The sequence below is a fragment of the Pseudopodoces humilis genome, chromosome 8 (assembly GCF_049639895.1).
Source record: "Pseudopodoces humilis isolate 2021_Gansu_Grassland_sample_001 chromosome 8, ASM4963989v1, whole genome shotgun sequence".
NCBI lineage: Eukaryota > Metazoa > Chordata > Aves > Passeriformes > Paridae > Pseudopodoces > Pseudopodoces humilis.
In genome coordinates, this window is record NC_142207.1 from 3657724 (window position 1) to 3680455 (window position 22732).

Consider the following 22732-nt stretch of genomic DNA (forward strand, 5'->3'; position numbering starts at 1 on the left):
CCGTAGCATTGCTACGCAGAGACAGCAGAGAGAAAGGCTCCCCCCGCTCCCCGCCGTGGCTTTTCCGCGGGTGCGGAGCGGCCGCCCGTGTTGCGCAGCCTTCCCCCAGCCCTGCGCCCGTCCCCGGCTCTCCTACGGTTCCGCCAGTGAAAACACAACCCCAAAAATCACCAAGCGAACAAAAAATACCCCCAAGCCCCCGAAAGAAATCCCGGACAAGGAGCGCGGCGCTGGGGAGGGATGGGAGGGATGCGTGCGAGGGGCTTAACCCTTGGAGCTTTGAAGGGAAAACAAGGAAATACGTTGGAAAGGCATGTCTGTAAACAATGATAATTAGCCTTTTCAAAAATCATAACACTGATTAAAATCTCGGATTCATTATTTATTCATCACAGAACCTCTTTGCAGACCTGGGAATAGTGATTAAAACCTAAGTGCTTCTCAATTTTGCACAGCTCGAGAGGAGCCTAAAAAGGGGTTAAAATGGAAAGGAAAGAGGAAACCAAGCAAACAGAATTCTTTTAAGAACCAATACTTTCTTCTTCCCTTCCTGGCAGGAATACTCTTATTCCCCCAAATTTTGGTATTTTGAAAATGTTTCTCATACTAAGTACAAGTGTTAGACTGAATCCAGTTGGTACTAAAATTGCAAACACACTTTCACTCCTAGAAAAGCCAACAGAAAGGAACTTCTTTTAACTCCATAATAGCAGGTTACAGAGTAAATGAACAACTGATGGTCAACTGGCCAATTATGGTATAAATATCCGTTGTTTACAGCGAGGTGTTAAATGAGCCTTTGGAGCACAAAGGATCAGACTGTCTAAGCTACAATTTGTGCTTCATCCCATTATGTCTCCCCGAAAAAGGCCCGTGCCGTTGTAGGTAATGTGCGCACAGAACATATTTCTCTCTGTTGATTTTAGTTTGCTTTAATTCAATACACACTCTTGTTTACTTTTTAAAATTTAAATAAATGTCAGCATTGTATAATTTCTATGTTAACAAAGCAGTGAGCAAAATCCCTTGTATGTTTATAAAATATTATTGTTTAATTCACATAGTTTAGGAATTCCAAATGTTGAGAATAGGAAGGAGGCCAAATACCATCTGTTTATAACTATGATGCATCATCATATGTGTACTTTAAAAAAGAAGAAGGAAAAAAAAAGTTTGGTCAATCATGCCACTGTTCTATCTGTTAGGAATATGGTGAGGATTTAAAATCTCTCTGTGCCATCCACAGGAAATTTTAGCATGGTTTAATTCTGAGCAGGGATGTTACAGGAGTTGCTCACGTCTGTGTTCCTGTCAGAAGAGCTGCAGGAAACACTCACGTGTCCCAACCACTGCAGGCACGAATTCAATCACTTTCTCCCAGCCTCAATATTCCCTGCTTCCAGAGACCGAGAAGCAAAACCTGAGAGATTTATTTAAACTCCTTTATAGGTTCTGGGGGGAGAGGGGAGGTGTGGGTGCATCTGGGGCTTCATTTCCAAGCGCTTCATACGTTCGTGTGCCCGTGTTTTTAAGGACAGAAGGAAAGCATGAGGATTTTGTAGCCTGTCTTGCAAAACACAGGCTATAGACTATCATTCAGCTGATTCTGCAAATAGCTTTAAAGAAAAAAAAAACAACCCTCTGTCAAATGTTAGTAGTTTTCAGTCCAAGTTAAAATAGGTCCTCGTTAAAAATAATACATTCCATACTACGGAGGGGTACGTAACGTGCATTTTAAAGAGAAGGTAGTCTGCAGGCTTAAAAACAAAGAGAGTGTCTCCAAGTTAAGTAGATAAGAAGATTTTTTTTTCCAAACCCAAGTTAATTAGCTGGTACGTCAAGCCTCATAGATGTCTTCCTACCTTTCAAGGGCTGAAGAATCCCCAGTAAATGTACTTAAACTTCCTAGCGAGGGCCAGTGAGATGAATGCAGAGATTAGGGTGAGTATTACCGTGCCTTCTCAGTGCATCCCAGCTGCAGTTCATCCTACTATTGATAATGATGCTTGGAGTTACTGAGGTGGTTTCTGAAACTCACATATGGGGTCCTTTCCCCAAGGATGAGGAATAATAGCGGCACTCAGGTGGTACGGGGAGGGTAAGCACAGATTTGCAGTTGTCTTTGCCTGGTGCGTGGTGACTTTTCAGTCGTGCTGATTTAATAAAGGGAGAGGTATGTTCAGGACAAGGGCTGTAATTCTCTGGTACAGTGTTTGAGTTGTGTTAACAAACAGGAGGGGAAAAAAAAAGGAAAAAAAAAAAAAAGCACAGGTGAAAGGAAAAAATGTCTGGGCTTGCTGGAAGCCAGCCCTGGCAGAACAGTGGTGCAGTATGAAACGTTTCGTGGCCAAACTCTCAGCAATTTCTGTAATACCACAATTTAGCATACTGTACACTGCACTGAAATGCCTAGGACTTTGTTTTTGAACTTCTTCCTTTCTACTGTTACACTTAACTTGCAGCATCTTGAATTACTTAGCTACACCCAGATAGAAAGTTACCGTTTCTTTAGCTTTACACACTGCACTGAGCTCTTAGTGCTAAAAGCTGTCCATCAGAGTGGAAAAGCCTTTCCAGCCCTTTCCTCTGTATTTCCCAGCCTTTAACATAACCTTCTGAGATGGTTTATGACCTTGAAAGACTTTAATGTTTTTCATTAGGAAAAGGAAATGCCTTACACACCTCTCTTAAGTAATCTTTTTGGAGCTGGTTCCATCAACAGGGATAATTTGCTACCGTGCCATAAGCTTAATCTGCTAACACTGACATTACAGGAGTGAGAAACAGGACAAAAGGCACCTTCTGTCACTGCAGTTTGCAAAAATATTCATAAATGTAAAATGTATACAATCCCATCTTGAAAAAAAAAACCTGGTGCCAGCTCCACACAGCCAGGCATGCATTCCTGCGTATTACTTCCTATTTTCCATGGCTATGTGATCCTGGCTCTCCCAAGCTGAGATAGCAATCAAGGGGGAGGATTGGCCAGTCATGATGTGCATACCTGTCCACGAGGAGTTCTGTGTGCCCCTCATGCTCGTTTATCACTTTGTTTTTACACACTGGAGTGGTTTTGAGATGCACTGATAGAGGCACTGATAGAGGCTGCTAAATACCATGTTCACTGCATGCTTGGTTTTGTGCTGTTCCTGGGCACTTAGGGCTGGTGCAGGGAGATGAGCATTTGGAATCACTCCCCAGCACAGGTGTAAATCCTTTATAAAGAGCTGTGGTTGAGGCTGGATATCCAGGACATCCAGGTGGGTATCCATCAGTCCCTGGGTCTTGCTTCTGTGTCTGAGGTGCCTGTGCTGTGTCAGACTGCAAACAGAACGTGCACCAGGCATGAAGCACACGGTAATTCACAAGGAGAGCGTGTTCCCTGGTCATCACACTAACTTCTTACATCCTTTTGGGGTCTGAACACCTTAGCAGAGGTAACTGAGTGCATTGATCATCTCACAAGCTCCTGGGCATTAACATTTAACCATCCTATAATTTGGTTTTTAAGTGAAAGCAGGGAGATTTATAAACTTAATCAAGCATTCACACAGATTTGAGGACAGCTGACCTCTGCCCTCTAGAGACCCAGGCTCATTTAAGAATCTGCATCTGAGAGAGCCCCTACAGTGGTCATGTTGCAGCCAGTCCTGTCCCCCATGGGCTACAGAGTGTCACCCTCGCTGTCTGCAGCAGGAGCAGTGGTGACAAGGAATTTGCTGCTTTTATTTATCTCCCTCCTCTAGAAGGGTCAATGTTAGCAAACACAGATCCCTTCTGCAAGATAGCAGCTCTCCTGGAGAGAGGCACAGCACAAGTAAAATCTTGGTCAAAATGAGTCAATCTTTCAATTTGTTTGCACATCGGAGAGAAAGAAAAAAAAACAATCAGAAAAAAAAAAAAAAAAAAAAAAAAAAAAGGAAGAAAAAGGGAAGCAGGAATGTCAGGTCTTTGTTTTTGGGGCACAATTTTGCAACTTTTGGCATTACCTTACAAAATTCCCAAATCGGGAAAGCCTTTCATGTTGGAGCATTCAGCCAACGGAAGTGCTGCCTCAAACTGTAAAACATTATCTGTGGATTTCTTTGCACATTCCATGTCCTGCAATTCTTGGGAAAAAAGACTTGGATAGGAGTAGTTTGTCAATGCTATTAATAGATATGTTTAATGCAGAAGTGTGCAATGTGATGAACAGCCTTGGCAGGAACCATATCCAGCCTGATTGTATTGTAGTGCTGTTTGATGCAGCAGTGTGTTTGATCAGTTACAAGTGATGAGTATCATATCACATCAAACAATTTAATACAGTCTCATTGTATGGAATTATGGCTGCTGTCAATCAGCATGTGGCCTACTCCTTACAGATCTGTCTTTGGGAGCTGGAATACAGTGGTAGCTTCATATGCATTAATAAATAAAGTGCTGCTGAAATTCCATACAGACCTGTTGAGATTTTTGTTTCTCTTTCATGGCCTCTTTATTTTTTATTTCATTTCCACGATCTTTTGTCACTCTCTTCTTTTTGAATGCTGTGTGGAGTGAAATCACCTGGTCAACAGGACCCAGGGTGGGGCTGTCATGCTTTGAAGAATGCTTGGAAAACATCTAGCAAAAATGTATATATATGAGAGCTGTGAATTTTGTTTTTCTGTGAATAGCAGCCTGAGTATAAATCCACTGAACTTGTTTTCAGCTGAAGCTTCACAGAGCCTCTTTTCTTGGCTTCCTCAGGGGGAGGAGAGGCTATCTATTAAAAATGCATATGTTTTGTCTTACTGCTTGGCGCACCTCGCTTGATAACCCCCTACTTTGGTTTGGGGATGGCACTCTTTGAACTTAAAGTCTCTTCCTTAGGACTGATATATTCAAGGTGCTGGAGGGGAAGCCTATGTCAGATGAAAGATATGTATGTAAATAACGGTGTAGAGGTGGGGTTTAAGGCATCACCCATTTTACTATCAGTTTCAGACATATGCTGCTCTGCTGCTGGCTTGCCTTGCTCCCACTCCCTAACACAGAGGATGGTTTTTAATGAAGTCATACTCTGCTGCCTACAAATATGGGGTCATGCTACACTTGTACAAGAGTGGTGATTTCAGTAATGTTGCTTATTGTGGTCAAAGAGGGCAGAAGATTGCCTTTTTGCATCGTGTGGCTCTGGGGTTTTGGAGCCTGCACAGACAAATTGATTGCATTGCATTAGGGCCACACATTCAGAGGATGGAGGTGTCACTCTGGAAAGCCAAATTTCAGCAGCTGATTAATCAATGTAATGACTTTAAGTTTTTCCACCTTTTGCTACTGTCTCAGCATAAAAGAAGATTGGTGCTTGAAGGAGAAACCTCAGAAGAAATTTTTGTAGATGCTAAAGGAAGCGGTTCTCGACTTAATAGATGGCACATTTACCTTCTACATCAAAAATTATCCTTGGGGGTAAAACAAGGCCTGGTGAGAGATAGGGACAGGAATAAGGATAGCTGCATTTAAGAGATATTTCTGATTGACTTTGGGGTGGTGACTGAGTCTGAGATCACCTTAGGTTTGGGGGGTGCAGCCTGGCTTTCCCTGGCACAGCTTTCCCAGCCAAACTGCACTGATGGATGACAAAAAGGGATTGGGAACAGTCAGGGCTGTGTGAATGGTCAGGAGGAAGCTTAGCATTATGTAACTTCAACAACCTGAACTTGGAGGCATCCATATAAAGCAAACAAATAAAGACCCAGCTTGCTCCTGTAATATCATCCACCTGATAATTCCTGAGCACTGCTCAGCCAGGTATTTCCTCTGCCCCGTAATCCAAGCAAGATAGACAAGACCCCATATGCTCTGTTTTCCATATAGGAATGGGTTGTCCTGTTACACAGATCATTCTGGAATCTTAATTATTTTTATGGATTGTGAACTGGCCACAATTATACCCTGCTCTTGTGGATGAAGCTGATTAATTCAAGGACAAAGAGCCCCATGGTGTCTGACATCCTGGGTCTTATGGTGCAAGGTAATGCAAGATAGCAAGGGCAAAACAATATTTATAAGTGTCTTTATAGCAAAATTGTTTTGCTTCAGAGCTGGTTTGTTATGTGGCTGCTAATGACACTCCAGGATCACACAGCACCTGAAGTGGAGCGTGTCCTACCCTGGTTTATCTCATGTCTGGCATTAATTGGCAATGGCTCCGTCTGAGACCGTGATCCAGTCAAATCCTGTAGGCCACGCAGGTCTGGGTGGTATTTAGATCAGAAAACTCATCCAAGCAAGAGGAGCATTGGTTTGCCACTAATCCACAGGAGAGCAGTACCTCCACAAGGTTATTTGTAGATTATAAGGCCAAGAAAGGACTATTTGGATCATCTGGTGTCACGTGTATAACACAAGCCATATGACTTCCCTCAATTAATTCCTGTTTGAACCAGAAAACCTCATCCTCTACCAGTCTAAAAATTGCCAGCCATGCAGAAGCCACCACAACCTTTGATATTATTAGACACGGTGTTTTCAGAGAGATTTTCTCTCCAACAAAGGGTCAAGAGTGACACTTATCTCCTGTGATTATTAGATACTTGTTGCTAGGGCAAGAATGTGAGTCACAGCACTGAGACCGAGGTTCCCAAATACCAATGTCTTTCACCTGGGTTTTTCTTGTGGTCCTATCTCCAGCTGAAATCCTTCATTTTGCCATTTTTCTATGGTTTCTATTGCAAAGGGCAGTTCTTTGGCAGCCACCACAGTGATTTGGTGCACAGAGCAGTGGTCTATTCATAAAGAGTGGTCCCTGCAGTCATTTGGTGGAATCCACTCAAAATCACCAGGAATGGCATTGCTAAAATGATAACAGTACATATAGTTAAGAGGCTTTTATTTGATGTGCATTTTAAGGGTTTAAATAAAATAAAATAAAATAAAATAACATAAAATAAAATAAAATAAAATAAAATAAAATAAAATAAAATAAAATAAAATAAAATAAAATAAAATAAAATAAAATAAAATAAAATAATTTCACTAGTGTAGGTTGTGAAACCATTGCTGCTCGCTGGAATGAAAGGCACCATATGTGAAACATGTTGCTGATTTCTTATCTCCAGAAAAAATGTTATTAAAGTGTAGAGGGACAGAATGATTTGTTTCTGCTGTAGGGGCAGTGTTTCATGGGTTTAGAGAATGAGCGTGGGTCCCATTCCCTCACTATATGCAACCTAAATGAGCACTGCTGAACTAAAATGTCAAAATTTAGTTATAAGGAGGAAAGTTTTTTTAAAAATCCCATAGAACATTAATTTTTGCAGGCATTCACCCTCAGTTGTACCATGCATACATCTCCCATCTCCAGTGCACAGCCTATGGAGTCGTGAGAGAAATATTATTTCTCAAACAGTGAAATGTGCTTCCGAGCTAAGGAGATGGCCACATCTCCCCCATGATAATAATAATAAAAAGCCTCACAGACCAGCAAAACTCAGCCCCTCCTTTCCTTTCTTGCAGGGTGGAAGGAGCAAAATTCTCAGCGAATGTTCGTTGTGGGGACAGTGAGCTGTGAGACAAGAGGGCCTTTCCTCCCACAGGGTGTCCCGAGCATCCAGCACGCAAATGACCCCACCCTGGGCGAAGTGAGGGACCCCAGGCATGGTCCCCCAGGGACACAGCCTGCCCCTGCTCATAGGATGCTCAGGAAACAGCTTGCTTCCAGCAAATGCTGCCCAATCCCCAGTGTGGGTGTCCAACACGAGATCTCCAAGCGTCTCACCAAGAGGATGCTCTGATAGGGCTTTTCCAACATAAATGGTTCCATGTGATTCTCCATCTTCCCTTTCCTACCCTCCCACCTCCAGTGCAGGACCCCCAACGAGTTAAAAGTGTAAGAGCTGCTCGGAAAGAGGACAGCTAATAAATGATATCGAAATCCCAGTCCCAGATTTTCTGTTTCCAACATGCTGCGCAACTAACACTGTGACACTTTGGCAAGATGATGGAGAAAAATCCCGTGCCAGCTGACTGATGAGCACCCATCTTTTTTAATTAATTGGGTTGAAAAATGTCTTGTGTCAGTTTGAATGTAGGGGCTCTTTCAGCTGCGTTTTTCTGGATACTTTTATAGATATATCTAACTGCAGATTTGAGAGCCCAGCATGAGGCCTCATAAATGATAAAAATATGTATATATTAGAATTATACACACACAGACACACATGCACATATTGGATAAATTGATACTTAAACATATATGTGTGTATATAATATTCTGTTCTCTGTTCTGAGGGATATTTATAAATAGATTTTATATATATCTATCGCTATTATTCACAGCTCTATGTGCATGTAAAATCTGTTTGGCTTTTTTTTCCTTGATATGCTTTTTAATTTTTAGCAGAGTAATATATCTGATTTATCTTTAAATTAAATGAATTTATTTGTCTGCCTTCCCTTAATGGAATCAGTTTTGATATACTCTTTGTTCATGCTGTTACAGGCTTCAGTCTAAGGGCTCTTTGTATTAACTTTTTAAAGTTACATTACAAAGAGGTTTTAAGATTTCCCAACAGGCTTTTATTTAACCAGGGCTTTTGATCTCAAACCTGCTGGGGCCTAGTGAAATCCTTACCAATTCTCCAGTAACTCCTCACTATTGGAATTTGAAAAGACCCACCTGAAGGATTTAACTCGCTGTATGGCTTCAGCCATCCTTTAGATGCTTCTATTCATGCAGACAGCGAGGGGGTCGAGGGCACCCTTTGTGATCCTCCAAGTAGCCTAAGGTGCCCTTTGCATAAGTTGTACTCCTGAGGAAATAAAAATCAGGAGGACACAAACCTATATACCTTACTTCCTGCTATCTTTACTTAAAGGAGGAGCACAGGGGGTCTGCTTAACATCCTTTGCTACCTAAATACCTTTTGGACATGGGAACTCAATAAAGGAACTTTCATTGCATCCATTACCCTACTGCGGTGCATAGCAAATTAGATTTAAAAGGGTACTTTTTCCCTTACAGCTATTTCTATCATTTTCTTTAAAAATTTCAATTTAGTGTCTAGTGACAGAATATTCTGTAATGTACATTAGAACTATATAACACCAATTATGCTAACTGTGAACATTATTTCAAAAGAATTAGTTATATTAAGTTATAGATAAACCGTTGGGAAAAAAAGGTCAGGTTAGGGAAGAAAAAAAAAAAGGAGCTATGTGATAATGTTTTAAAGGAGCAACATGAAGTGAATGCTCTTTTCATTTTTTAATCCTTTCATTTTGCATAACCCACACTGAAATTTCGCTACTGGCTTGGTCTTGGTTGTTTAGGCAGGGGGGTGGCTTGTCACTGTGTTAGTTTACAGCTACAAATCGTGGTGTAAAACCTACAGCTGGGTCTTGTGGTTGTGGAGAAACATCATTTCCTCCGTTTGGGGGAAATGGAATTGCAGAAATCCATGAAAAGTCTTTTGGCAGACACTGATGACCAGTACACAGGAAAAAAAAAAAGAAAAAAGGAAAAAATGCTGGCAGACCAAGCTTGAAAGAATATAATAACTAAGCACATTCTTGTCACAGTTTTGGTTGTCTGTTTTCTTTCTCATGACTGTACCACACATGATATGTCTGTTACCTGCATTTTGTGTTAGCTTTCTCAGATTAATTCCTTTTCTATTTCAGCCCCATGTTAAAATAAAACCACTCTACAGAGTGCAAGAGAATCCAAATGTACCTTCTGTTTTCATGACTCTTATTTTCATTTGTCTATTTCCTATTGGTTTGTGGGTTGGAAAAGTTTTGAGTTTCAAGACGTTATATATTTGTGCTCCTTCTTTGTGTGCAGTTGATCTGGATGTGCATTGCATTGGAGATGTTTTTGTGGAGATGAATAAAATAAAAATTCTCCATTTTGATCCTTATTTTTCCCTGCCTTAGAACTGGTTCAAGACTTTTGCTGAACTGTGTGTGGTTTGGTTATTTCAATTTGTAGGGATTCCTGGCAAATCATTTGTGTTTGTTTGACGTCCTGTGGGATCAAACTGCCATGAATTTTGAATGATCTAAAAACTGTGTAGTTTACTTCGGCTAAAACCGCCTTCCACATGAAAACATAAATCAGCACAGTTGAAATCTAGTCAAGGTCTTTTTTTTTTTTTTTTAACACTTGGGATTTGCCTCAGCTCCAGCTTGAGCTGAAGCGTTGCTGTGCTGGTCCCTTCCAGAAGAAGATCTGGAGCCCATTGCCACGAGTCAAGTGCCAAATTGCTGAGCAGGGAACAGTCCTGACTGTCCATCACAAGTGATGGCTCCTTGGGCAGACCATGAAATGTGCCCTGCCTGGGATTGCACCTTCTGCAGGCTCGCTCAGAGGGGGTTTCCTGGTTTGGGGCCTTCTCACACTGGTCTAGAGTTCAATGACTTCACAAAACAAAATCAGACTCCAAGTCAATGAGAGAATCACAGAATGATTTAGGTTGGAAAAGATCTCCAAGATCACCAAGTCCAATTTAGACTTTTGTTCAGGACTCTTTTAACTTTCAGCTGCGGCTCCAAGTGGAGTTACAGTAGGAGCTTTCACTTTTTCTCCAGCAGTGAAGTGAAATTGGAAGCAGATGTGAATGCTGGCATTGTCTCTGGGGGACAGATGATGTTATTTCACCAGCTTGACATCTGTTGAGACTTGATTAAACCCAAAGCGTGCTGGGCTGGTCCTGTTCTCTAGATCCTCTGAAAAGGGATTTGTCCCACCAAGTGTATTTGGAGATACAAGCCTGCCTTACAAACCTGGAAGCCTCTGAGCCGGGGCTTCAAATTTGACTTTTTTTCATGTTCAGAAGATGCAAACCACAATGGAAAGGTTTATATCTTTGTGGCACGGATGTGAGGCTTTAATATGAGCCCATCTCTATAGAACAGTGGGAAAGAAAATTGAGAGAGGAAGACGGAACTTTTGATTGGCAAAGCCTGATGATACTTTTGAATACTTGTCCATGTGTGCCCACAGGAAAACACCCTGATCCAAGACCTTTATTCTTAAAAACTTCCTGACAACTTTCCTGGGCAATGTCATCCTTTCCCACCCCAAAAAGAGAGAAGCTGTGTTCCTCAAGCACATCTTTTCCACTGTGCTGTACACACAGCTCTGTGTCTTGGAGGGGTATAGAAAACCCTAATTTCCATGTGGATGGTGAGGGATGCCTTTGTGGAGGGAGCAGCACCGGATGCTGCCCAGATGCCTGAATAGCCCCCAAGAAACCAAAGCATCCCAAGTTTTATTCTACCAGCTCCCCCTGTGACCTTTGGTAAGCAACTTAACCTGTTGTCCTCAGGATCCCCAGTAAAATGGGAGACCTTAATACTTATCTGGTGGGATAACAGTGCTTAATACTTACCTAATTGGATGACAATACTTACCTACATACCTCACAGGGGTGTTGTGAGGATTAATTAGCTAATGTTTGTAAAGTGCTTTGGAGATGGAAAGCGGTATATAGTAGTGCTAAGCACTGTTACTCCGTGTCAGCTCCGAGACCTTAAAATGGCTAAGGCTGCAATAAGAGTTTTTATATGTTTTAAAATAAGCCAATTTTGCAAGGCATCCGGATGCTGGGATTATTTTTAGGCAGAGATTTCTAAGAAAGTTGGGAAACAGAAGGGTATAATTATATGACCTGAAACCTTTTGTTGTTTCTTTTAGTTGACCAGCTAAACAATCTTAGGTGTTGTTTGATGAATTGTAAAAACTGCATGTTTTTACATTAAGACATATCAGTGTTTACTCTTGCTGATCAAACACTGTTCGTTGAAATTAATATCTTTGCTACAATTTGGACAAACAAATATATTAAATAAGCCAGAGGAAGTATTTATTCCTGTGTTCTTTCTTTCTGTGTTTCTTTCTGTAAGCAGCTTTTTTTATCAGTGTAATTCTGCTCTTGTTCCCATTAGAGTAACTGAAAGGTAACACCGCTGCAGTAAATGGAATTACACCAGATACAAAAGCATTATGTGAGAGCAAAATTATATTTATATGTGGTCTGAAATGCAACCTGACTCTTGGTTTTAAAGAAAAATCAAACCAACCATTCCTAGAAATATATATAAATGGAACTTTAACAGAAATTGTCAAGCTCTTTGTTGAATCCTGCTTGTTTCATGGCAACTCCTAAACAGATTTTGCAAAAGGAAGGTCTGGTTTAGCACAGACCATATTTTCCCTTTCGTGGGAAGAAACTTTGCAGGATTTTTGCCTTTAAATATTTTATTTGGTTCCTAATGTGGGCTCTCAATCCAAGAAAGCAACTTTATAGTTATCAAAGCACCCATTTGTATATTTTTTTGCTAGAGCATTTCTTCAGATCTTTTCCTCCCCAGTGTTAAAGAGAATTCCCACAAATTCCTAAAATCTGTTAAAATACAGAACATAGTGCTCACATTGGTATGTTGTATGTTGGCTGTCCCTGGTAAAGAGCCTGTGTATTTTCACCCTGGGTATGCACAAGAAATTAGATCTACTGCTGGGCTAAGCACCAGGATTTGGTTGGCTCTAAGACCAATTCTTACATTTCTGCATCGGGCAAACATAAGAATGGATAACACTTGAAATAAAACCTACCCCAAAGCCTTTGGTGTGGATATCAGGTTATTTGAAAATGTAATAGAGACCATTCACCATAACCAAGGGTGAGTCAAGGAAAATGGCACCAAAGAGCTCGGAGCAGCCAAGAGGAAAACTCAGCCCAACTCTGAGCACGTTGTTGGTGTCCCAGCTGCCAGAACAACCAAGGAGGCTTTGGGGGAAGTGGGCCAGGAAGCCAGGTGTAGATGTTGGGAGGGATATCTCCCTGATTAACTGGTGTTTGGCCCTTCAGCTGCAGTGAGAGCCCAGGGTGAGCCCACAGGTGCTGAATCCAGCTTTGGACCACAGGAGAAATGAAGAATGACTGATGCTGCCACCATCGAGCTCATCAAGCTAATGTTTATATGATATATGCATGTGAATATAATAGCTGTGGAGCACTCTGCACTTGGTGTTCCTGAGGAAGAGCTGAGGGGATGAAGGTCTTTAGTGTTTGGGGAGAATTATCTGTACCTACGCAGCAGAATTTGCAGACTTGGAAGCTGGGAAATTTGGTTGAAGTACAGGACTTTTCTAACCCCTCTGTGCCCATCATTAGCATTTCCCAGAAGAGGAACTGTTGCCAAAACAGAGAGGATTGCTGTAGCCAGTGCCTGGAGCTAAGATGGTGAAATGCAGACTGGGAGAAAAGCTGGGGAAAGAGGGGGTTGCAATGGGGCATCAAACAATGGAGAAAAAAGTAAAAATCTGAAATTCTGACTCTGCTCTCAATGACCTTAGGCAAATCATAAAATGGGATAAAAGCCCATTTCTACTGCATTTTAGGAATTATTAGAGATAGTGCAGTGCCCAGGTGCCACCATGATGGAGACAAACAGACAAGCAGCTCCCAGTGGGACTACTCTCTGCATCATGCTGTGGGAGAGCACCTCTGTTATCTCTTTTTGCCTCAGGAGACTTAAAGAAGATGCAGAGGTGGATAGTTTTGCATACCTGGATTTAATCTTCTCTCTCCTGCCTTACCCAAATCAGCTCCATCTGCTGGTGTAGTACATATTTCCAGCCTATTCACCAGTCTGGCAGCACTCCTTTGAAAAAGAGATGTTCTGGGTGGAAAGCACAGCCCAAAGTCCACCTTCCTGAGCAGACTGTGCTTGCTGCACCAGTAATGAGTGATGTGTATATCAGCCAGTAACACCTGAAATTGCTTCAGTGAAGTCTACCAGAACTTGTATGCACAAGGTTTCTTTCCTACTCTAATAAGTGCTTAATAAATAAAAATTTCCATTAAAAAAAAAAAAATAGTAGTGGTCATACAAAAAAGTGCTACTGAACACGAGACCTTCACACAATACCTGATCACTGAGGCTGCCTCTGGCAGTCAAAGAATCATAAAATCATAAAATTATAGAATGGTTTGGGTTGGAAGGGACCATAGAGATCTTCTGGTTCCAACACCCACAGGCACATCTGGGCTGTGATTCATTCTATATTAAAAAAACCTCGGTGGTCCCTTCCTCACCTTTGGCCAAGTATTCACACTCTTCCCTGGGAGCAGCACTGATATTCCATGGTGCATGACCACCCTGGGGAGCCAAACTCCCAGCCAAACCTGGGAAATGAATCTCCAAATGGTCCCTGGAGGTGTTAGCCACAGCCTAGAGAAAGGATGTAGGGTGTGGGATAAGGAATATTGGGAAAGGTAGAGGCATAGCAGCCCCAGAGGAATCCGGATAAGACACCAAGAAAGCACCCAAACAAAATACATTACTGCTTTTAATCATTGCTGGTGCTGTAGGTGATCAGATACAAAAGATTAAAAAAGAGGACAAGAAAGGGCTGTCTTAAATTAAGCATTTATTCAGAGATGGCCTAAATCAAGCAAAGGACAGGATGTGCAGGATGCTGAAGTCTGTGGCAGACCGGAACCCTCTTGTTTCTGCCTCATCCTCATCTTCATCACTGCAATGAAAAGTATTTGTGCTCTGCTCAGCGTGTGTGGATTTCTGCAGCCCTCAATGGGATTGTGGGGAGAATCAAAGTGAAGAGTCCTCTTTAGGTCCTCAAGAAATAGAGCTTTCTGCTGGTTAACCATTACTTTGCATTTTCCCTTCCTTACAAAACGACTGAGGTTAAACATTAAACGCCTGCAGTGAAGGACACCTGTATTTGCTGGTCCCATTATGCAGCTCTACTGAAAAGGCTTTACAGCTGTCTAAATTAGCATAATTAAATCCACATCAATTAAAAAACCTCCATCATCTCTTTCCCCTTCAGATGCAGATAGTCGCATTTGTCTAAGGTGCTAAGTGACAAAGGAACTTTTTAACAGTGGAAGCCCGGGCTGAAAGGAAGAGTAATACGGGTTGTATATTGGCCCAAGGTTCACCTTAACACCAGTGGAAGTGATTAGTGGGTGCTGCTCTGCCTAAAGAGGTAGAGCTGCCTTTTGCATGACAATGATGCCAGGACCCAGAGCCAGGCATTAGAGATGTGCATTTTACAACAGGCTTTGCCTTCTATTGCTCCTTTATACCCCATTAATGGGGGGAAACAAAGCCTGGCATGATTTGGCCAATTTCCCCCACCCTACTTTCTTCTCTTTTTTTGTTTTTTGGGGTTTTGGTTTTTTGGGTTTTTTTATATTTTTTTTGGTTGTTTTGTTTTAGGTTTTTGTGTTGTTGTGTGTGGGGAAGCCCCAGTGACCCCAGGATAGCAGCAAGGCTGCGCTGTGTGATGCGAGCAAAGAGAATTCCTCCAGATGAAAACTGACATGGGGTTCAGGGGTTAATTTCTGGAACAGGCACATTTGCATACAAATGAAAAATGATGGAATTTCTGTTCTCCTAAATTTTCAATGTCATCAGCATCAAACAGCAGTCAGTGCTCCCTTGCTGTTTGAAGAATATTCATTACTTCAGAAGAAGGGGCACCTTGTTTGGTATTAATCTCCTCTTCAGGTCAATGACTTAATTTGCTAAACTCCATCTGAAGTGCCACTCACTTTTTGATTTCTCTGCTATTCTTTGTGATTTTTCATAACATGTTCTTAATACTTTTTCTTATTTATAAGGGGATACAGCAAATGCAAGCAGGAGGAAGGACTGCCTTCATTTATTTATTATCACCCCAAGAACTCAGCACCCATCTGTGTCATTTGTAGCATTTTTTGGTGTCTGCTTGCCTTAAAATTCATGGGGGTTTTGGCAAAAAGAAAATAGCTTGTGGACTCAAATGGGAAAACATTTTCTGTTCAAAACTGACATTTAAATGGACATCTGGTGCCTTGTGCAGCAAGGTTATGGGGTGTCATGCCTCTAACAAAAGGTAACAAGCGACTAAGTGATTAATCCCCCAAAGAAAATCATAATATTCTTTTAGTTCCTGCCTCTGGAAATTCTCATCTGAAACTGCAGTGGCTGAGGATGTACTCGAGGAAACTTTTGTGCTAGCTCTTATTTCCCCATTGTCCTCTCCGTGTCTGCCAGGGGCCTGAGGAAGGATCCCATTTCCCTCCGTTTTTGTCCTTCATGGTTATAATTCTTCTCCCTGAATAGGATTATTCAGGGGATCTTTAGATCTTCAGAGCTTGGGGGTGTCTCTGGGAAATTGACCAGGGGCTTTTGGGTGGCCATTCCCACCCTGTGGCCTGGGTGCTGCTGGCTGAGGGTCCCAGGGGAGGGTCCCTGTGGGATGGGAGCCACCCAACCCATGTGCAAGGGTTTAAAAAACCCTCAAGCTCAGGATTTGCCCTATAACCTTTCGTTTTCATATGTCCAGGCCTTTCTGAACTTTCCAGACTTATTCTTGATTCTCAAAATAATGTTTTTTTAAATGCTTGTTTGTTTTTTAATTATTAATCAGATCTGATTTTTTTGGCATGAGCGCTTATGGAAATGAAGCAATTGCACTGTCTGTTCTTCTGTCTGTCGCCCCTACTAACTTTTGAACCTCTTTGCCAATATCTCTCCAGTTTGTTAACAGGCTACAGAGCTCAAAGGTGTGAAGTGCCTCCCAGTTTTATTTTTTTTTCCTTCCATATCTAACTCTGAAATGGCAATGTTTACTGTTGGAAATAATACGGACAGCTAAGCTTTTATCTGTTGGGTTTTTTTGTGGTTTTTTTTTTCGGTTCTGGGTTTTTTTGTTGTTTTTTTTTTTTTTTGTGACTTGCAAAGGGGAAAAGAGGTGATCTGAGGATTAATTCCCTGTGTGTCTCTATGAAGGCTGTTAGCAATTAACCAACTCGCTCCAGATGCCTCCAAGTCCAGCTGGGTGAGGTTCAAGATCCTTGGCAAAAAAATATCAAACAACAAACTATGTGCACATAGTATATACAAACAACTTGCAGCAATTGCCTCTTGCTGCCTTCTCTTCATGTAACCTTTCTTTAAACTGAGAATATTTGAGGTTTTTCCATATTTATAGAGCGTGTCACTCAGCAGGGCTGTAGCTCTTGAGCACCCGAAAAATAAAAATAAACAGGGGCTGATGGTGGGGAGTTCTATTCCTACCTGGAGCATTAAGTTAAGAGTGTCTAAGGGCCTTGATCCTCAGCCCCAGCCAAGCTGGATTTAGCATAGGTCATATTAAGGTGGAGCAAAGGGGGCTTTGTGTCATTTTTAGATCCCCTTATCCCAGGCTGTGGAGCCCTGGTGTGATGGATGTGCTGGGAGGTTGGGATGGCAGAAGGGATGGTGCAGTTGGCCCAGCGCCATCCGGAGATCCTCTCCAGCAAGGGCAATTTGGGGGTGACGGGATAAGCCAGCTTTGCAAAGGCAGCTGCTCTGGGAGCCTGGATCTGCCTCGTTATCCATAGAGAATGTCCTCGTCACAGAAAACTTTCTCTGTGGGAAGGCTTGGGTGTGAGAATGGATCCTGCGCTGACATGTCTGTGATGAGCAGCGAGATGCTCCCCTCCAGTTTGTTGCTGTCGGAAGAGCAAATCAAGGAATTGTCAGATAAAGCTGAGAGAATCAGTAAAAATCAGCTTCACCCAAAATTCAGGGCCAAAGGGTTACAACTGCCCATGTCTTGTGCTGTGAAATCCTTCTGCCAGGGGGGGCTGGATTCCTCCTGATTCTCTTTCGTGACAAAATGCAGGCGGAAAAGCGACTCTCATGAATGCTTTTGTAGTGGAAGGCTCAGGATTCTATCTGAGGAGCTGATTCTTAGTCACATCTGTCTATCTTGTTGTATGAATATTGATAATGAAGTCAGAAAGAGAGACTTGTCATCGTAAATGCATCAGACTCTGGCACTTGCCTGCTCAGAAGGAGGCGGTTCTGCTGCTTCGCTGCTGTCGGTGATGTCGGTTTGTTGAAATAATATGTCTCTGCCAGCTGAGAATCTGGCCTTAAAATGAGAAAAGTTGAGATTCCCATTGTTGAATTAGTTTGGCCACATTAAAAATACGTTGCTCTAGAAATGTGTATATGAATATGCTAATGTTTATTTTGCTAAATGTGCTTGCCAGGATGTGCCATGTGGCTGAGTTAGTGTTACTTTAAGAATCCTAATTTTTTGCCTTTTCAGACTTTGGATCTTTTAAACTTGTAAACACAGCATTTTGTTGGCAAAAGTCTCTATGATTTTATGCATACAGCTGACTTTTATCTTCACTTTTTACATCACCTTAATACTGAAAGAGAGAAAGCACTCATCTGTTTATGATAAGTTTATCAGAAATACTCCAAAGTTTTCCATGACTAAGATATTATATTGTTACAGTGGCTTGCTACAGGGTAATTTCTAGACAACAAACAGAATATTTCAAAGCCCAGATGTCCTGTTTAGACAAGGGGGTTTATATTGATTAGGATCTGCTTTCACCTAACATCGTGTAGTAAATATCACAAAGACGTAATTAGAAAATTTGGTACAATATTTAGTCCTAGTCCCTGTGTGCCAGAATTGTTTGACTACTGAGAAACTGGAGCTTGTTTGCATCCCAGTGTGTTGTGAAATGCAAACTTCAAAGAAAATATTATATCTCCCAACTCCAGCTCGTGAGAGTCTTGGAAGTATAATACAGAAAGGCTTAACAATCCCTGCTGAGGAAAGGGCAATTTGACACTGAAACTACTGTTAAAGCACCGTTGACACACTGGTGGGCAAAAAGTGCTTATTAGAGGAGTCTAGTTACAGTCTCAGGAGCCAGGCAGAGCAAACGCACCCGAGTCATTGTGAAAATTGGCAAGTTGTACCAAATAGATGTGTTTTGTGTATGTGTCTGTGCTATTTTTTTCTCCGCTCCTTAACTACACGTATCTCCATGTTTGCTTCGTAGGCTTTCCATAAGATTGGGGCCCTTGCAGTATTCAAATAAAATATTTAGATTTGCAAAACTTCTGGAAGCCAGATTTTAAGGGAAAAAAGAAGTTTTTTGTCAGATTGTCAATGTCTGAATTTCATCACAATCTGTTCAGCTGTTTGTTGCAGGCAGGCGTAAAACATAGTGGGTTAAGTGTGTGTTTGTACTTCTTATACATATTGAAAGAGGGCTGCCTAATCCCCTTGATGAGGAAAGCTCTGTAAATTATATACATCTGCAGACACTGTGCATGGGTAGTACAGAAGCAAAGAGGCAGATCAGCAATTTGAGGGAGCAAATATGAGTTTTCTAGCAAAGTCGGCGATTGGGAACCTTAGAGCAGCCCAGCCTCCTGGTGATGTCATTTACTTGTGGGTTTGTTTGGGGTTCTTTTGAATGACCTGGATGTTTTGCCTTAAAAATTTTGCCTAGGAGGCCCTTCCCCACACTCAGGGAAGAGTTCCTGGCAAGAGAAAAAAATATTTGCTGATGACAGCTCTGAATATATTCTCTTTAATTGTCACTTATGTCTCTGTCCCATCCTCTGCACTGCGCTAAAAATAGTAATTCGGATTGATGGTTTCAGCACCATCTAATGTATGTATATTATTGCATACAAAACCTACATAAAAATGTCAGGAATGAGACCTAAGCCAGGAATAAAATTGAAAATCACAAACATGAGAGAAGACCCAAATAATGAGGGTGTTGCAGGGAAATGTTATATTGATGTCTCTGGGTAAATACATGCAGTCAGAGCAGTAAAGATCCTGCTGCCTTCCATGCACAGAGGATTCCTAGAATAATATTTGCCTATTTTTTTTTTTTTGTAAATATGTAGGTAGTGTTTATATTTGTCCTCAGCCTTCCCTTGCTTCCTTAATTAGTATGACTTGCTAATCGTGCTACAACACTTGTAAGGTAAGTGCACAGCATATTTTCCTGTCCATTTTGCAGAGGATAAATTTGTCCAAATTGTACAACAAGTGTCTGGCAGAAGTGAGACTAGACACCAAGGATAAAATCCCTTTGATTTCATTGAGGCAAGGATTTTATTCCAGGAGTTTTGTCCCCACTTCTCTGTGCCCTGTGTATTCTGGGTTTTTGTTGCTACTTGATCCAAGTCTTGGCTCATCGGGTTAAAGGAAAAAGGGAAGTCTGACACTGACAAAGAGGCAGCAATGGCAGTGTTAACGTGACACTGTAGTTATGGTTTTGTCAGCATTTCCATTATAAACTTCTGTTTGCAGCAATTATAAATCAACCATGAAAAAAAAAAAAAAAAGCCAGAAAAGAAAAGAAAAGAAATCACTGTGAAGTAAAACTTGGCATACCAGAGTCCAGGAGGGAATTTTGAGCTTTTGGAAATAATGGCTTCTGATTACCATGGACAGGCATGACATGATGTGCAAATATACACTCCACATTGCACTGGAAAGAAATTAGAACAAGTGCCACCACTTTGTCATGGCCAAGAGTGTGAGGAAAGACGGTATTCCTGACTTTTGGAAATGCAAGAAATATTTTATTATTCTCAGAAACATCCTATTAATGCCCTTAACTACTTCTTAATTTTTCCTGTTTACTTTGTATCATCCCATGTCAGGGAAAGTCGATGGCTGGCTTTGGTGTTTGCAGTGGATCAGGCAGTCAGCTGGTGTTGATCAGCTCAGCTCCACCCAAGTCCAGTGAAGTGAGGTTGCCTTACACCAGCGGGCAGTCTGGCTCCGTATCACCTTTCCACAGGAGGCTGCAGCATTTGCTACCCATTTGGAGCCCTAGTCAGTGTTTGTTTAACTTTGGAAGTCCATTCTGCCACACTGATTGAATTCCAGTGGCAGGATAGGCATAAGTTGACTTGAAAGTGTTTTGCTGAGGACATAGTTGGTTACTTTTCGTAGTATTGCGCTGATATTTATTGTACTGTACTCCAGGCTTCCTCCTGCTGCACAGCAGAGCGATGGAGCAGGTGGTGCTGAGCCAGTTTACGACTGTCAGCCCGGTCCAAGAGGCTGCAACTATCACCTACCCTGCGCCCAAACCGTGATTTTGCAGGATGAGGCTGAGTCACTGCCCATTCTGGGTCAGAGCTCTGGGCTGTCCCCAGGACATCCCCCTCCTGCATCATCATCACTCATGAGTCACGCGAAAGACGAGCTGTTGGCTCGTGGGAGCAGCATTCCCCAGCAGCCGAGCTGGAACTCGAGTCCTTATTTCTGAATTCAGCTTGGAAATAACGACAGCGCCGTAGCAGCTTTGGCTTCCGGTGCTGCTGCTAATAACTGAGTGCTAAATGTGGAGCAGCTCTGCAGGAGTGTCCCAGAGTCAGGTTACGGGGAGCAGGTGTCAAAACAAAGGTGTGGCAAACTCGAGGTAACTCATAATTGTGTGCGCGGGTCGGGCGTAGGGAGGAGAAGCAGCAAAACTCCTTGCTGGGGTTTTTTTAGATGCGACATCTCAGTGATGTACCAACAGAGGAAATTTTGCTTGCAGAATCCTGTGAGCAAAACACTTCTGAGAATGTATGTATACAATTGTTTAAAAAAACACAGGGTTACTGACACAGATGCCAATTTGGTAGGGCATATGGAACATTTACACTTGCCTTTTTCATTCTTTCTTGCTACAGCTGGTACTGATTTAGTATGTGAAATTTTACTAGCAGGAGTGCTAATCAAGACAGAGATTTCTGTGAGGATTTAGTCATTTATGTGGAGGAAAACTATGGGTATCATTAAAAAGTACAAGATCAACTATGAGAGGAACATTATCATTAGCAACCTAATTTTTAAAGCAAACAGAGGGAAAAAACCTACTGTATGTCTTCAACAGCAGCAGTAGCAGCAAATGATGTTCTTGTAATATACAGTCATGTCACCTCTCTCTAAATTTGGGTGAAGAAAATTTGAAATTCACTTGAAAAAAAAGGCAATGGATGCTCCAAGTGTTTTTTCAACCAGTGTGATAGCCTGTTCTGCTACATCAAATGGATGTGGCTGGGAATGGGATTAAATCCAAAAGCCACATCCAAGTCATGGATCTGTGTTTGAATCTGAGGCCTGCATTCAAACCCAACTCTGTGATGGGGCTGCCTTTCACCATCTTGGCATTTGAGAAGGTGCCAAGAGTATCCCACATCTAAAATCCAGAGTCTGTAAAAGTTCCCTTCAATTTTTCAGGAATTGCAATCTGGACCTGGAATGGAGGCATTCAGATATTAAATACCAATTCTGGCCAGTTTCTGATGGGATGAGAAATACTATATTCTACCAAGAAAGCATCGAGAGTGTATAACTTGTCCAAAGAGGTGATTTTTGCATTACACACGGTGTAAAAAATTATGCCCGGGTTTAACTGCCGCTTCCTGCCAAGATTATTTCAGCCCAAACAGCAACAGAATAACTGCTGTATGTTAAGTATGTTGTACAGGTGGCCCAGTGATACGGGAGACCTGAGCAATAAAAGCCGACATCTGCGGCCGGAGGTGCAGAGCCGCGGGCTGGTCCCCGTGGTGGGCAGCCAGCTGCCCCTGCTCACGGCTCTGCCCTCGTGGAGAGATGTGAGAGGAGCTCTGGAGTGCACTCCCTGCCCTTTCTCTGCTGCTTTCCCAGCTAGTTTGGGGACTATGAGGGAAGACAATGTGAGGAGGATGCTGGGGTGATGCCCCTGGGTGATGGTGCTCTGAAATGTCTCGAGGTTTGCCAGTTGATATGCACAGTAAATAAATACCTGCCTGCAACTACACAGGAATTCATCTCAGCTTCTCAGGGATTGGCTTCATGTTGAGCTTTCTGAATATCTTTGCAAGCTGCTCCGCTTTGCTGTGACAGGCACTCTTTCCTGAGGCAACATAACACTGAGGAAGGTTTGGA

At 42.1% G+C, this 22732-nt stretch overlaps 1 protein-coding gene across 1 annotated transcript in view; it reads left to right on the plus strand.

The window, feature by feature from the left end:
* Nucleotides 1–8012, plus strand: part of QTMAN (queuosine-tRNA mannosyltransferase) — a 181983-nt gene extending 173971 nt beyond the window's left edge. The window contains exon 13 of the mRNA XM_014249646.2: nucleotides 7483–8012. Coding sequence (XP_014105121.2) covers nucleotides 7483–7530 — 48 coding nt within the window. The 3' untranslated portion in view covers nucleotides 7531–8012. The remainder of the gene's footprint in view (nucleotides 1–7482) is intronic.
* Nucleotides 8013–22732: the final 14720 nt, after the last annotated feature.